At 43.8% G+C, this 17,467-nt stretch overlaps 1 protein-coding gene across 3 annotated transcripts in view; it reads right to left on the reverse strand.

Moving 5' to 3' along the window:
• Nucleotides 1–17,467, reverse strand: part of CD58 (CD58 molecule) — a 34,607-nt gene that overhangs the window by 6,139 nt on the left and 11,001 nt on the right. The window contains exons 2-11 of one of the 3 annotated variants that reach the window (XM_069785838.1): nt 16,014–16,313; nt 15,117–15,371; nt 12,840–12,935; nt 11,211–11,270; nt 9,349–9,396; nt 8,920–8,991; nt 4,590–4,658; nt 4,343–4,411; nt 3,932–4,000; nt 1,035–3,434 (exon numbers count right to left, since the gene is read on the reverse strand). In XM_069785838.1, the coding sequence (XP_069641939.1) occupies nt 3,352–3,434; nt 3,932–4,000; nt 4,343–4,411; nt 4,590–4,658; nt 8,920–8,991; nt 9,349–9,396; nt 11,211–11,270; nt 12,840–12,935; nt 15,117–15,371; nt 16,014–16,313 (1,121 nt within the window). In that variant the 3' untranslated portion in view covers nt 1,035–3,351. Of the gene's footprint in view, nt 1–1,034; nt 3,435–3,931; nt 4,001–4,342; nt 4,412–4,589; nt 4,659–8,919; nt 8,992–9,348; nt 9,397–11,210; nt 11,271–12,839; nt 12,936–15,116; nt 15,372–16,013; nt 16,314–17,467 lie in introns of those variants that run through there. The other 2 variants (XM_069785839.1, XM_069785840.1) reach the window with 2 other exon arrangements.

The raw sequence follows: 17,467 nt of genomic DNA on the forward strand, positions 1-17,467 counted from the left end.
GATTTGTATCCTTAAAATCCAAGCAGGTTTACTGCTTTGCCTATGGCTGACTTACACCAGCTTGATGACAAGACTCAAGAACATGATTGAGAAGCCAGCTGGCGGTTTGCTTGTGTCTATGCAGTGAGAGGACCTGAATAGGAAATTAGAGTTCTCCTCTCATTTTAGAGCTATGGCGATAGGCATCAGGTTTCACACTCCCCACAACATGCAAAAAGTTCTGTCCACACACAGCTTGCAAACAGCACCAAGGAAAGCACAGCTGTATCTGATGTCTTGACATGATGTAACTACATAACTATTTCAGATGCTAAACCCTTAAGCATGACATAGGAGCACAGTTTAGCCAAGTAAGTAACCCTTGCAAAGCAGCATGTCATGTAGGCCATGAATCGTACACTAACTTACTTCATTTGATTGTCAGTATTACTCCTTGGCAACTAACAGGATCTGACTCAGTTTATTACAAATTACCACAGCTTCCTCCCCAGCTATACAGCCCTGTTTTAAGTCTGTTTCCTTCTTTCATGACAGTTTCACTGGCAGTTTTCATCTGCATCACAGAGTCATCCCAGTTTCTTATACTCAGTCCTAACTCCTTCCCACTGTTTCACTCATCCATGTTTTCTCACATTCGGAGACTTCCCGCCCCCCTCCCTCTTTTCCACATTGTCTTCAGCAAATATCTGAATGTGATTGCTTGGCTGGTAATTCAACAAAAGAATCAAACCTGGCAGAACAGAAAACTCTGCAGCGGGAAGGTGCCACCAGCTTACACATTCCTGTGTATTTTGAGAATCTTTAAATGGATTATCTGCATCAGTGGTCTCCAAAGTGGGGTATGCGCAAGGCAATCCATTGCCGTACAGGAAGAAAACATTTTTGCACCATTAAAAATGCTGTTTACATCATCCCTACCTCACCCTTTTTTAATTTCTATTTTTGTGCATATTTTATAACGTACATAATAATGAGTACAGTAGCACATGCATATAATTTATAAATAAATATACATAAATTGGGTGTGTATGTTCAAAATATTTTACTGATGTGGTGCACAATCAAAAAAGTTTGGAGAACACTGATCTACAACACAAAAAGCAGAAACCAGTATGAAATGCCCATATTTACAGCACTTAACTAAGGGCTATATGACAGACAAAACAACATTTTTCCTTTTCTTTTGAGGAAAAGAAAATTGTTTTCCATCAATCTGCAAACTTCTTTTCTTACCAAACAAAAATGCTTTGATATACACTGGCTTATACTACAAATTTTCTTTTTAAACATTTAAGTCAGACAAAAAATTTCAAACCAAGAAGTTTCTGGTGACTCAGTTAATAAATTTGAAAACAAAACCTTTCATAGAATCATAGAATATCTCAAGTTAGAAGGGACCTATAAGGATCATTGAGTCCAAATCCCTGCTCCTCTTAGGACTACCTGAAACTAAACCGTATGACTAAGAGCATCATCCAGAACTCCTTGAACACAGATGTTTTATTTGTCAAGTACTTTTAAATTAGCTATGTTCTATGTAGAACAGCCAGTACTGTCAAAGGCTTCAGCTCTGGGAATCCAGCTCATGCCCTGTACCACCAGACTCATTCTCAGTTAAACTACGGCTGTTCTACAGCCTGCTGAAAGCGCAGCAAAGCATTACGGTGTGAGAAAGTAACAGCTTCATGCAACACATACTTCATATGCACATCTCAGCCTGTCCTGCTATCACTGCAACAACCCCCCCCCAGCCCTTTTCCCTGTCTCCTGCCCTTCCTTCTCTCTTTGAATCCACCGCTGACCAGCACCCCATCTCCTCCAGTATGTCAGCCCAGTACTTATCAAAGCCCTTAGTAATCAGATTTAACCTTTTAGTCCAGCAGAAGACCACCCAGATTTTTCTGCTGGGTCAGTTTCCTGCTAACATGAGGTAGTTAAACTGGCTCACAGAGGGGTGTGATGAACATCAGAGCTGGTCCAAAGAGCAAGACCTCCACTTTCAGTGTTAGTGAGTGGCCAGATTAGCTCAAGCCATCCCACAAGTTACAGTCGACATGGAACAATTTTCACCCATCCACAGGAAAGATAATGCTCCCTAGAGTCAGAGTAAAGCATGCTTGAACTACGGTAAATTACAGCAAGTCTCTCAAACCCAGATAAGTTGATTGCTGTCATTAGATGGATTCAAAGTTCAGCAACAGTTCTCAGTATCATCTGAGTCTGTGTAAGCTTTGCAGACACACCAGCAATGAGAAAGTTTTATTACATATTTACCTACAGTCTTACTTCTGAAACTCTTACACAACTCCAGTGAAATTCTTTCTAAGCAGGTTGTGCACTTCAACTATATTCCTTGGGAATTGAGAAAGTTACGATTATTGATGACAGCTGATTTCACTTCTCCATGCCACCACTGAATCTGCTAGGTTGGGGAAATTACTTCTACCTCCACCACCTGGCTGTCATGAAGACCAGAGACTTTGAGATCTAGCACTATGCTACAGCTTCAACTATTCTGCCCGGAACCTTCCTGTTACACAGATAGGAACTTTGGATTTTTCTACAGATAAGTTCAGCAGGGTTTTCTGCAATACTACCACGTGCTTTGGAAGCCAAACTTAAGAGTGTAGTAATTGCTGTCTTGGCAAGGGCGTGGCCCTTCTGTGTTCTTTGCCACATTTAGATGCCTCAGTAAGACTTTTCACTATAAACTAAAAGTCAATAATCTCAGCTCCAAACCTTTGACCTTTAACACTTCTTGGGAATCACTGTGTGAAATTAATTAGTAACCAGAGTGAAACCAGGTACCATTCCATAGGCTTCCTCTACTCTAGAAAAATTCTACAGAAACAGTATTTTGGTCTGGATGGATGACAGACCAATGCAAGCCTTTGCCTGTGCAGTTTATTAAAGGATAGCCCTTATATTCTTCTGTTACCAGATTTGGGACAGGACTAATCTGAGTTTTGATATTCTCCATGTTGATGTACTCCAAGAAGCAGCTGTGTGACCTCACAGATGCACTGGTCTGCACACATACCATAGAAAATAGACTGAGAGGGCAAAACAGCTTTGGAGGCACGTAAATGAAGGCCTGCTATGCCCTCATAGTAAATGCAGCATACAGAACTGATGACTGCGTAAGGGTTCTAACTAATTAATGGAATATGAAACAATTGTTGCAAAACATTGTATCTTTGCAGCCTGAATTTCACTAATAACCATAAGATGTAGTGTTGATCAACTATTCTCCCATACAGGGTAATAATCAGATTTCTCATTCCATGTGTCAGCCCTCAGGCCCACTGGTCTGTTTATTTAGAAGAGCTTTCCCACCATGTCCATGTAGGTTTAAAAAAATAACAAACCACAAGAAAAACATGAATTAAGTAAACTCTCCATTCTTAGTGACCAAAGAAAACACAGCTGCGCACCTAAGCAATAAAAAAAAACCAACTTTAGTGTTACACAGTATCTCTCTACTTTGATAGGATGTTCAACAGCATTCATAATTAACAAGGTAGAACTGCAGGTCAGAAATCTACTGACACAAAAACATACTGCCTTACTGACACCTCAACCACTACAAGCCTTTATCACTTGTTAAGGCATGAAATAAAGTAAAAGTGCAAGCATGAGCAAGAGGTGTGTTATTAATGAATGTTAGTAAACTTTAATCCTACAGTTTTAAGCTGGCTAAATCAGTCTTCTGAACACTTCCATCACAAACATCTGATTCCCTAGCACACATCACACACACATGTGCCCACCACACACACGCCCCTTTCCTCCTAATAATTCCCGCTCTATTTTCTACTTGAGCAAAAGGGTCAGGGTCATACACGGCCTGGCCCAGCACTACAACTCCCAGCCTCCATGCCAGTCTGCACACTCTCCCAAGACACGGGGAACTTGCTTCACCCTCACATACCTTCTTTACTGAAGCTGGGAGAGTTGCTCAGGTGCTCCCCATTTCCACCTTCCGCATCCTGGGTCACTTCTGCAAGGAAAACAGGCAATACTCAGACAGTCCTGGAGCTTACAACACGCCCCCTCTCTGGCCCAGATGAATCAAGAGTAATCTGACTGAGAGCTGGGCCATTTGTTTGGCATCAATAATAGCCCTGACCAACATCCCCCACCTCCATGGGGCCATCATACAACACCTCCCCTCTCTCCTCCATACCCGACTCCGCACTGGCCTCATGATCCCTTCCCACACCCTGCAAAAGCCAAGCACAGATGGTACTCAGCGCCCACGGTGCCGCCCGTAACTTCACAGCAAGAAACGTTAGCCAAAAGTCACAATGAACAAAAACCTCTCCACAGCACAGGCACTCACCTCCTTCATCTACACCATGGTCACCTGCATGCTTGGCCAGCAAGCTGCTGTTCTCCTTCTTAAAGGTGTCTGAAGAGAGATCAGAAGACAACTACAGTCCCCTGTCTTGCTCAGATTCAAGTTACTGGCTATTGCTTAAGAGTGAGTTACTAGCTACAACTCCACATGTTGCCAACATCATCAGCTAACACCAGAAAGCCAACACCTTTCCCCCAGGACAGCTCCCCACCACAGAACAGGCACTCACCTCCCTCAGTTACACCATGGTTAACTGCAGACTCAGATGTCAGGGTGCTGATCTGCATGGCAGAGGCTTCTGAAAGAAATCACAGGAGAGCTACAGCGCTCCGGAGTGTATCTCACTGCTTAACTTCACAGTGGTATCAGTAACTGCTTAGAGATGAGTCACCAGCTACAATTCATAAGACACACAGAATCACTCGGGTTCACTTGGCAAGGGAGCCCAGGAGGTATCTAACCCAACACCCTCCTCAAGGAAAGGACAACATTCAGTTCTAGACAGTTTGCTCAGGACTTTCTCCAGTCAGGTCTTAAAAACCTCCAAGGGTAGAAAATCCATGATGATTCCATGCAGCCCATCCTAGTGATTAGCTATGCTTAAAGACAGAAATCTTTTTCCTCATAGCCACACAGAATCTCCCCTGCTTCAATTTAGGACCATCACCTTGATATCACGCTAATACACCTCAGTAAACATCCTGGCTCAGCCTTTTTATCAATATCCCTATAGATACTGGCAGCTGCTGTTAGGTACCCTGAAAGCCTGTTCTTCTCTGGATTGAACAAGTCCAGTTTCTTCAGCCTCTTCCTCAGAGGAAATGTGCTCCAGTCCCTGACCACATTGGTGGCGCTCTGCTGAACTTGCTCAAATTTATCAGCACTTTTCCAGCACTGGGTGATGGGCCACAAACTAGATGTAATACTCTACACGTCATTTAACAAGTGCCAAGTAACGGAAAATAACCACTTGCTCAATCCACTGGCTTAAGCACACCTTAAAACAGCCTAGGATGCTATCAGCCGCCTTTGCTGGCAGGGAGCACTGTTGACTCATAGTGTCCTGTCCATAAGGACTCCCAGGTACCTCTCAGCACAGCTGCTCCCCTGCTAGTCAGGGCCCAGCTTGCACAAGTGCAGGACCCTGCATAGCCCCTGCAGAATTTCACAAGGTTCACGCAGGCCTCTACCCCTTCAGTTCCCTCCAAATGACAGTCCTGCTCTCACACTGATTTGACTGCACTCCATATTTTGCTGTCATCTATAAACTCAGTGACACTATTTTCTCTCCCTTGTCCAGGTCACCAAAAAAAAATAGACTTCTGCAGTACTCCACTTGCCACTGGCATCCATGTGGAGTACAACCCATTAACCACTACCTGCAGGCTTGACAGTCTAGCAAGTTTTCTACCCATGTAGACAGACATTCACCCATACTAGGACATCCCAACTTAGGACTCCAAGAATGCTGAGGGACACTGCATAAAAAGCCTGGCTACGGTCAAGGTATATGACACCCATTGCTCTCCCCTGATCTGCAGATCTAGTAGTTTCATCAAAAAAAGCTTGTCAACTTGGTCAACTGCAATTTACACTTACTCCCAGTCACCATCTTTCTTCTGTGACCAAAAAAATGTTCCAGGAAGACTTGCCCCATGATTCTCCCAGGGATGAAAGTGAGCCTGACTGACCTGCAGTTCCACAGATGGACCTGTTAGCCTTTTTGGAAGACAGCTGCAATGTTTCCCTTCTTCCAGTTGTCACAGATCTTCCCCAACATGACTTTTGAAGGTGATGAAGAACATCCTCACATTGACATCTGCCAGCTCTTATAGCAACCCTTGTATCAGATCCCATGGACTAGTTTGGGCCAAGGTTTCTCCAGAAATCCCTGATCTGACCCTCTTCCATTACTAGCAGATCCTCTCCTTCTTGAACCTACCTCTAGGTAAAAACACCACAGAGACTATCAAAAATGGAGGCAAAGGTAGCACTCAGTATCTCAGCTTTATCTATATCTGGTATCAGAGAATCAGGTGATGGTTGACATTGGAAGGAGCCTCTGGAAGTCATCTTGTCCAACCCCCCCACTCAAGCAGATGAGCCCAGAGAAGGCTGCGCAGGATCATGTCCAGACAGCTTTTGAATATCTCCAAGGATGGAGACTCTACAGCCTCTCTGGGCAATGTGTTCCAGAGCTCAGTCACCCTGGCAGCAAAAAAGCATTTCCTGATGTTCAGATGGATCCTCTTATGTTTTAGATGGTGTCCACTGCCGCTTGTCCTGTCACTGGGCAACCACTGAGACGAGCCTGGCTCCCTCTTCTTCATTTGTTCCCATTAGGTATTTATACACATTGACAAGACCCCCCTTGAGTCCCCTCTTCTCCAGACTGAACAGTTCCAGCTCTCCGAGTTTCCTTGTATGAGAGATGATATCACAAAATCACACAGTGGTTGAGGTTGGAAGGGAACCTTAGAAGTCATCTTGTCCTATGCCCTTGCTCAAGCAGGATCAACTACAGCAGGCTGCCCAGGAGGACCACGACCAGTCCCTTAATCATCCTCATTGCCTTTGCTGGATTCTCTCCAGTAGCTCCATATCTCCCTTGTACTGAGGAGCCCAGAACAGGGCTCCAGGTGCGGCCTTCACCAGTGCTGCGTAGAGAAGGATCACCTCCCTCACACTGCTGGCAACGTTCCTTCTAATGCAACCCAGGATACTGATATCCTTCTTTGCTGCAAGGGCACATTGTTGGCTCATGCTCATCTTCTTGTCCTCCAGGACCCCCAGGTCCTTCACTGAAAAGCTGCCTTTCTGGCTGATTGGCCCCCAGCATATACCAGCACATAGGGTTATTCCTCCCCAGGTGCAGGATTTTGCATTTCCTTTTGTTGACCTGCATGACATTTGTGCCAGCACGGCTCTCCAGCCTGTCAAGGTCCCTCTGGATGGCAACACATCCCTTTGGTGTGTCAGCCATTCCTCACAGTTTTGTATCATCAGCAAACTTGCTGAAGGCATACTCTGCCCCATCATTCAGATCATTAATGAAGACGTTCAAGAGGACTGGACCCAGTATTGACCCCTGGGGTACAACACTAGATACTGGCCTCCAACTAGCATTCATACCAGTGATCACAACCCTCTGATCTCAGCCATTGAGTCAGTTTTCAGTCCACCTCACCGTCTGCTCATCCAGCCTATACTTCATCAGCATCAGATATCACTAAATCAATCCCGTGTTCAGCAACATGCCCATGTTTTCCTCATTTATTCTTTCACAGATAACCTAGCAGCAGAAGCTGCTCTTATTGTCCTTGTCATCCCACAATGGTTTCAAGCCTCCCTGAGCCCTGGCTTTCCTGACATCATCCTTATCGGCCCTGGCAGTGTTCCTAAATTCCTCCATTGTAGCCTGCCTGCCCCTGCCTCCACATCTAATATAAGCTATTTTTGCACTGGAGCCCTGTCAGGAGCTCCCTGCTTAGCCAAGCTGATCTCCTGATTTGCCTGCCTGTTTTCTTGACTATGGGGATGGCCTGTGCTCGTGCTGGGAGAAAGTCCTCCTTAGAGGCCTGATGGCTCTCTTGAGCTCCTCTGCTCTTCAGAATTGTCTCCCATGAGATCCTGCCTACCGTCTTCCTGAATAAGCGGAAATTTGCTCTCTGAAAGTGCAGGGCCTGTACTCTGATGCTTACCTTCCTCACTCCTCTCAGGATCTGGAGCTGTTTCTTGGGCACTACAGCCAAGGCAGCCATTCGTGACCACAGCCCCATCCAGTCCTCCCCTGTTAGTGAGTAGCAGATACAGCCACACATAAGTCCTTGCTGGAGCATCTGGTAGTCTGTGTGAAGAAGTTGTCCCTAACACTGCCCAGAAATCTTCCTGACTGCTTGAATTGTTACATTGCCTTTCCAGCAGATGTCAGGGAGATTTAAGACAGACACACATGCACAAAAAGTACCATCTTCCACCAGAGACAATGAAGGACAGCCTGACTCCATTTCACAGAGCAGCAATCTCTCCAAACCATGCTTCCTCTTGGCAAAGCTTCCTCTTGGTCACATCAACTCTTCCTCCTCACTTAAGTGCTTCATGTAAACACACTGGGGGACTGGAGGCCCCCTTGCAGAGATCTCCCAACAGGCAGCATTAACCAGAAGACCAGAAGCCAGCACTTCAGCAGGGACTCCTACTTGACTAGTATTCTCATCTCACTCTAACTGGGAAATTTTTTTTAATTTTTTTTTTTTTAAACCAAATGATCTCCAAAACACACATCCTTCAAGTCCGTATGCTCTGTTGGGGTTAGTTCCAAGGGTAGTAAAACCACAAGACTTGCTCTACCGTTAACTACAGCCTGAAAGCTGGTTTACTTTGCTCCTGAAACTCCTGCACAGAGAACAGGTGTTCAGGATTCATGGCACAATCCCCCCCCAATACCTCCACTGAGAAGCATTACACAGAAGTTGCTCTGAGTCTTCAACTCCAAGGGATCCTGGCCAGTTTTCCCACTGGGTCATTAGCACTGACTGCTCCACAGAACAGGCACTTACCTTCCTGATTTACACCCCTGTTAACTGTCTGCTTGTCTTTCAGGGCACTGTTCTCCTTGTTCAATTCTTCATCTGAAAAGAGATCAGAGAAGAGCTACAGTCCCTCAGGAGCACATTCCATCGCTTCTTCCCCACACCAGCATATGTCATTGCTCTGTGCTGTCCAGAGCTCAGCAGCACACCTTCTCCTCTGCAATTGTTACGTACTGTTCAACAAACAGAGGGATCCAGGTCTTTTTGACTTCTCATCTAGTGATCTACCCATCAACATTTACTGTTCCTAAGGCAATAGGTCTTTCTATACCAACAGGGGAATGGTAAACTCTGCACTGAGAACATGCTAATAAGTTTTGGACTGCGAAAGGCCATGGGCAAAATTAATTCCTCCCTTCATGTTCCCCTGTTTTAGGGCACCATCTTGCTTGTTACCTGCTTCAGACTTTCCATTCTCACAATCAACAGCTTGTGAAGATGTAGCTGCAAGCAAACAGAAATTCTTTTTAGAAATGTGTATGGAGGTAGCACAATAGTCTGCAAAACATGCAACTCAGCCTTAAAGTGACAGTTTAATTACAACACTTTTAGCAGATACTCCTGATAACTAGTATGTTATGACACTTTATTGAAGAACTTACAATTAATTTCAACTTCAACTTCCCTCCAGCAACCACTTAAGGTCCCAGACCATAACCAACATTATGTATACTTATGCTTACAGCTTTACAAAATATTTCTGAAGTGGGTTTACTTAAGGAGATAAAGCTGCAGAGATTTGCCGTAAAAAGCCAGAGACAGCTGAGAAGAGAATCCACATCTCCTTTTTTTATTTCACCTATGTGTTGCACTAACACTGTGACTTTAAACCCCTTCTCTTTGCAGACCTTTAAGAAACTCTAATAGAAACGTGGGCCATTCTAAAGTAAATTTAAGTGCAGTACCAAAAGGAGGAGGTTTTTGTTCCTTTTATTTTCTTCCCATCCTTCTCCTTTTTTCACCTTCAAATCCATCCGTAGTCTCTGGAATTCAGCAATCTCTGAACCATGGGCTAGAACTACAGCTTTAACAAATGTATGAAAATATCAGAAGAAAAATGAAGTTCTTTATCCAAAGTTGGGCTAAAAATCTTGTAAGGCTTTGATATGCTGGGGCATGGGGGGTAGAAAGGGAGAAAAAAACCCCAAACCTTGCTTTCACAGGACTGTCTCCCTACCTGTGGCATCTCTTCCAGGCCTATAACCAAGGACCATGTTTTATAACCTCCAAACCCATAAAAACATTAAGAAACTTCAGAAATTAAAGAACTTAAGAAATTGAATTAAACATACAGAAAGTCTCTGCAAGGGTGACATAGTGGTTTGCAATTCAAGAAACATCCTGCTCCAGCTTTATGCTAACTCCAGCAGGTCATCTAAGATACCAGACTGAGTATCCCGCATGGAGCCACATTAGTTCAACACCAGAACATTCCAACAGGGCACTGAGCTCGTATCTGATGGCGGGAGCTTTGGCCATTCCCCACCAAAACAGTATTTGGTCTGGTGACCTTCACAATAAAGTAGTTTTTAAGAGTCTTCCCTTGTTCTCCCTAATCTGCTTGACTGCCTAGGGGCTGATTTAGTTTGGTTTGTAAGAACAGACCACAGTGGTCCTGGCAACAAGATGCATACATGTTAAAGCTGAAACACGTTAGCCTCATTCACCCTTGTGAAAGGAGCACAGACTAAAGGAGTTGTCCCCTTCCTTAGCTGCTCACTGTATAGAGTGATTCCCAGACCCCAACACACAGACCCAGAAGCCAGAGAATTGAACAATCTTGCTGGAAATTAAAGAAGTAAAACAAACAAACAAAAAAACCCAAAACTAAAAACAAAAAACAAAAACCCACACCCGAGGAAAACAATGCAGGATTAGAATGGATAGCAGAAGCACAAGTGCAGATCTGGACAGGACGACAGGAATGCAGACAACGCTGAGAATCTGTACTGCCTGCAGAAGGGCATCACGTAAAGAAATAATGGGTGGGAAGCAGACTGGTAACTAATGGAGAGGTGAGAAGTTCCTCCACTGACTGTCTCCTTCCCTCATCTTGACAGTTACAAGGAGAAGACAGGCCTGCAATGATGTGGAAAAAATAACTACACTCTGTAAAATAACTAAGGCCTGAAACAAAACTTACTCCTTCACCTCTCAAATGAAAGACTATACTGCTACAGAGTAAAAAATTTAGAAGCCTAGACCAAATTAAAGCAATAGTCTGAATTCCATATGTTGTGACATTCTAGCTTTCTTACCTGAGCCATGCAGCAGACTGTTCTTCAGAGTAGCTCTTCCTGTTCCAAGTTTAAGTCTACCTGCACCAAAACAAATGGAATACCTGGAGAAATTACTCAGAAATAAAGTTTTGTGCTTTTGGAAACTAGTTGATAGCCTCCATCCATTCCGCACACACACCATCCCCCCCAAATTAGAAAAAATTAACTGAGGACATGCAACTGAATACTTGACTTAAAGAAGCGTAGTCAGCCCATCGACAGAAATAATTCTTCCCCTTTATTCAGTATTTGTGACACCACATGTGGAGTACTGCGTCTAGTTTTAGGCTCCCAGTTCATGAAAAAACACTGACATTCTGAAGCTACTCCAGCAAGTGTCCGCCAAGATGTTTAGAGGGCAGGAGACATGCAAGGAGGTGCTGAGAGAATTGGGTTTGTTCAACCTGAAGAAAAAGAAGGCTAGGGGAATGGCTAATTGCAGTCTACAACTAATTTACACAGAAAGAAAAGGGAACTCCTCTCAGAAGTACAGAACAAAAAGACAGGAGGCAATGGCTGCAAGTTGCAAAAGGCAAAACTCTAAGAGAAATAAGGAAAATATCCTTCCCCACAAGGGTCATTCAGCACTTGAACACATGCTGAAAGAAGCTGAGGAATTTCCATCCTTAGAGTTATTCAAAGTTTGACTGGACAAGGCTCTGAGCAACCTGATCTAGCTTTAAAGTCGGTCCTGCTTTGAGCAGCAAGTTGAATGAAACCTCCAGAGATTCCTTCCCACCTAGTTTATTTTATGATTCCATGCCAACAGAAACTAAATGGAAAATGATCAGGAAAGGTCCACATGCAATATACATCTATGTATGGTCTGATCAGAGCCTCCCTCCAGAATACCATCAATCAGTCCTTCCCAGACAGGAGGTGCATCCCATGCTCTTCACCCTGCAGCCACCCCCAACTATTGACCCCACCTGGAAACCAACAGAAATTTTCCACATAGAGCACTCTTAGGATGAGGCAACGTATTCCTGGTTGGGACTCTCTCAAACAATCTGACATATTAACCTAAAAAGGTGGCAGCAAAAGATACACAATGACAGCCTACAATTGCCATTTCTGAATAAGCTGTCAGATTTACAAAAAAAAGATACTCGAATTCAGTGTAGGGATGAACCAAGAAACAAATCTAGAACTCCAAAATGATGGCAATACAGGCTGACAGGAGGCACAGAAGTCCCTACCTATCAGTTGAGCACACTGAGTTCTCAGATTAGACTCGGGTATTTGACAACCCTGGTAAGAGCCTGTCCCAACAAGAAATCTGACCTTGACAGCATCTTCATGATGCTCTCAAAAAAGGCAGTGAAAGCACTCTCAGGTAGGAATGGGAGAAGCCATAGATACACACAGTAAATGAAACAGTCTCAGGGAGAAACATGCAAATACAAACTACAGTGTTTCCCAGTACACAGAGCCCAGTGTCCAAGTGCAAGAAAGTTCCTTCAATTCTATTAGCCTTTGCCTAAGTGGTACTTGTTTCTACTACTGTATTCACAAGTAGTAGATCAGAAACTTTCATACATGCTACAGAACCTTAGATCAGCATAATCTTGAAGCATATCAAGCTCAATTAGGTAATGGTATACATACCTCTTCTGTATAGGAATCCTAGTACTCCTACAACTGGAATTAAGAGAGTAAAAGCTGCAATAAGACCACCTCTGTTTCTTTTGACATAGCTGTCCCCTTTAAAAAAAATAAAGTAAATAATGATTGGTTAGTGAAAAAGCAACTGTGTGATAGACTACTTCAGTAGAAATACAACCTTGAGTATGTTTTATAGCTATCCATTTTTAAAAAAGTAACCTCAAGAAATTAATGCACCAGAGTCAGTTACTAGCAAAACCCTAAGCCAGCTCCAGGAAAGTTACGTGGTAAGTACCTTAGTTCAGCAAAGGCACATCACCACTTGAAAAGCAATGGCTCTTCCATTTTTTGGCCTATGTAAGGCCGAGCCAGATCTCAGCCAAATGAAATTTCAGCAAATGTCTTGTATTGGGTGTGCATGGCAAGGTTGTGGTAGCAAGGGGGCTGCAGGGGTGGCTTCGATGAGAAGATGCCAGAAGCTGCCCCCATGTTGGATGGGGCTAGTTCCAGCCAGCTCCAAGACAGACCCACTGGTCACCAAAGCTGAGCCCATCAGTGACACTGGTAGCGCCTCTGCAATAACATATTTAAGAAAGGGTAAAAAACACTGCATAACAGCAGCTGGGAGAGAGGAGTGAGAATATGCGAGAAAAATAACTCTGCAGACACCAAGGTCAGTGAAGGAGGGGGAGGAGGCGCTCAAGGTGCCAAAGCAAAGATTCTCCTGCAGCCCATAGTGAAGACCATGGTGATGCAGGCTGTCCTCCTGCAGCCCAGGGAGGCCCTCAGTGGAGCAGATCTCCGCCTGCAGTCCATGGAGGAGGACCCCATGCCGGAGCAGGTGGATGCCCGAAGGAGGCTGTGACCCTGTGGAAAGCCCATGCTGGAGCAGGGTCCTGGCAGGACCTGTGACCTCGTGGAGAGAGGAGCCCATGCTGGAGCAGGTTTGCTGGCAAAACCTGCAACTCCATGGGGGACCCAGGCTGGAGCAGTCCATTCCTGAAGGACTGCACCCCATGGAAGAGACCCACACTGGAACAGTTCGTGAAGAATCGCAGCCCATGGGAAGGAGCCATGTTGGAGAATTTCACAGAGGACTGTCTCCCATGGGTGGGACCCCACACTGGAGCAGGGGAAGAGTATGAAGAAGAAGGAGCAGCAGAGATAGTCCATAATGAACTGACCGCAACCTCCAATCCCCATCCCCTTGCACTGCTAGGGGGGAGGAGGTTAGAGAAATCAGGAGTGAATTTATTTGAGCCTGGGAAGAAAGGAAGTGCAGGGGGAAGGTGTTTTATATTTGTTCTTGTTTCTCATTATCCTACTCTGATTTTAACTGACAATAAATTAAATTAATGTTCCCCAAGTCAAGTCAAGCCTGTTTTGCCTGTGACGGTAAGTGCCGAGTGATCTCCCTGTCCTTACCTCGACCCACGAGGCTTTTGTTGTATTTTCTCCCCCCTGTCCCATTGAGGAGGAGGAGTGATAGAGCGGCTTTGGTCAGCACCTGGCAGCCAGCCAAGGTCAACCCACCACATGCCTCATTTCTAACAAGTCTCTAACACATAATTGCAATGAAGGAGGAAGAATTCTATACTGGTAAACCATGAAAATCACTTTTGCAGAGAAGTGGGAAATTTTGTCAGTTAGGGACTGCCTTACACATCCTACAAACCAGATGGTTCCAAACAAGTTCTCATGCTATGTTAAAAAAAAAAAAAAAGCAAGCAAGCCTGAAGCTCAGCTGAGGCTGTCCCAAAGCAATAAGCAACAGTGGGGAAAACTCTCTTTTCTCCTTTTTATATCTGCCTGTGAAGGAGGAAAAGACATATGCTCATTGACTGATGCACATGCTAGGTGAGAAATTATTTCATCTAATGACTGCTAGATGACTCACTCAAAGTGACTGAGTAGTTTCATTCCAGTTCCTGGAAAGTAGTACAAACAGCTTAACATTAGTATTAATTACACAACGCCAAAAGGTTCAGAAGAGATCTTCTAAGTGTGTCTCCTTCTTTATTATTACTCATTTCAAGTCACAGCAGAAGGCTTTATCCTGGTGAGATCCCTGCAAAAAGTATCTTTCCAGGGGCGTCAAACTGTCAAACTCACACCTTTCAGCAACCTTAAACACACTTTTAGCAGACAAATGACTTCTGATGCTTTTTACTCTTCAAATTCAACTTCTTGACAAGTCAGTAGAAACCTTACAGACAAAGTCCATGCTGCTTCCCAGCCTAGCCTCTCAGACTTGCATAAACAACCTGACCCATTCATTACCTTTTTTATCTGGAAAGCATCGAGTCAAAGAGATTTCAGAGCTCTTTTCCGTTTGAGAGACTTTAATGAAACATGCAGCTTTCTCAGAAGCAGGAACATTCTTCTTAGGGATGACAATTTCCTGGGTCTGATGAGTGAATGGTAAGCTACTGAACTTCCAAGAGTAATTCAGAGGCTTTGGGAAATCTGCTGTACATTTTAACGCCATGTCATTACCACTGACGTTGCAACTTATTTCAGGTTCTGATGGAGGAGCTAAAAGGAGAGAAAACATTCTGTATTACTTTGATTACACATGCCTTGAATTTTAGCACAGGACAAGGGCTGGAGCAACAAGAGCAGCAGGAGAGTGTAGAGGTAGAAGTGTATGTGTAAGGTGTGCACGTGTGCATGTGCGAGAGAAAGAAATGTACTTCTAAAAGTGGCCCAGTTTGTGGTTCTTCACTGCCTCATAGTTCATTGTCAATAGGACTAATATACACACTGGTCAAATATATTTCCCAAAGACTACTAGTGAAGCTGCATAGATCTGCACAGAATGATGCCACAGATATTCAAGCATGTATAATATGCCTGCAGGAGCATCTTTAGTAGATACATACTGCCTAGGATAACTTGGTCAGCTTGCTCAAAGAGTTTGGTTATCTACCTGAAAGTACACAGTGTGCCATCTACACACATTCTAGAAGCCATTCCAAGGTGGGTAATGATGGGCACACAAATTAGATGTCACCTTTGAAAATTTATTTAAAGTGCCTAAGCAACTTAACAACAGACCCAAAGAACAGCGCCCCTCTGTTTTTGTTTGCCTCCCTGACAAATAAACAAACCCCCTTCTAGACTTCTTAAAGTGAATAAAGTGGTGCAAATTCTTTATGCAGTTCTTCCACTACTTACCTAACACAGCAAGTATGAAGGTTAAGACATAAGTTTTTTCCCCAGAAGTCAAGCAGTCTAACACATATGTGCCAGCATCATTGTTTTCCAAGTTAAATATAGTCAAGTGCCCATTCTCCTTGTTAAGCAAGCTTCTGTTCCGGAGAGAAGTAAAATATATGGGGTTGGTTTGCCCTTCCCATTCAGCCACTCTATCCTTGTTTTTTGTCCAAATAATTTCCTCTATGTTTTGGTCTATTTTTACTGGAAAAGTAAAATTTTCTCCCAAGATGCCAAACACGTCCTCACAGCAGATGTGTGCTACAGGGGAAAAAAAGAAAAAAGTTACTTTAACAATTGTTTTATAAACTATTGCTTGACTAATGCTGTATGCACTATCAGATACATTCAAATTTAGGTTAGAAGCACATCACAATGTTGCAAAGTAAGGCATGTATCAGTTAAGAATTGCCCAAACCCAGCCTGTCTGCACTACATTGTGACAAGCGCCACAAGGGGATCCAATTTCCCCATTCTGGTCCCGGGTAGAATCATTGTCCTGATCTTCTTCCCTATCCTAAGCTCCTCTATCTTCAGTACTTCCCCTGTTCACTTGAATTAGGCCTCCTGCCCATGGTCTGGTGAAAAAGATGCAATGAAGAATTGTTACCACCAGCAAAATCTATCTCAGCATCTTGTTGCAGAATGCCCAGACTGAAGCTCCTGCTGAGCGAATAAATTGCAATTTTTCCAGCACGAATATTCACGGAGTTGGTAAGAAGCACATTTCTGACACAAAACTGCTACTTGGTTCAAAGCACCTGCTCTGAAATCACGGGGATACTAGGGATTTCCTTTGGAAACATCACTTAAGCAAGTTTATTTCACAACCAATGTACGTGAAATAGCATCCCAACCTCTGAGATCTAGCAGAGCTGCAAGCCAGAAATGGGAGCTGTCCAGAAACCTTAACTGCTATCAGTTTTGAATCAATCATATTCTACTAAAAAAGGATGAAACATTCAATACAAACAAACAATAACAAAAAAAGAAGAGGGATGAGAGATTCTGCCTAGTTTTTATTAAAAACAGCTGTATGTGCAAAAAAAAAAATCCACTGATCTAAGGTGAGACCAAATTCTGCTGTGAGGATGGGATACTGTAAACCATTAGCATCTCTGTGTCCCTGCTTCAGTCTTCAGCAATCACCTCCTACTTCTGAGTATCTGAAAGGCTCAAAAAAAACCAACCAACGAAACAAAAAAAACCCACAAGCCTACTGCCATGGAAGACATGTATGTAGACACCAACAAAAACATGCCAATACTGAGTTCAAGTTACGCTTGCATTAAGGACTTGATTCCGCTCCATGGTAGCCAGTAACTTTTTACTACTAAGTTGAAGGAAGGGCATGATTAAGATATAAATAAGGTCTCATATTAAGGCAAGATTTCCAATATGCACCATGGAAAACT

This window comes from Haliaeetus albicilla, chromosome 6 (genome assembly GCF_947461875.1).
Source record: "Haliaeetus albicilla chromosome 6, bHalAlb1.1, whole genome shotgun sequence".
Taxonomy (NCBI): domain Eukaryota; kingdom Metazoa; phylum Chordata; class Aves; order Accipitriformes; family Accipitridae; genus Haliaeetus; species Haliaeetus albicilla.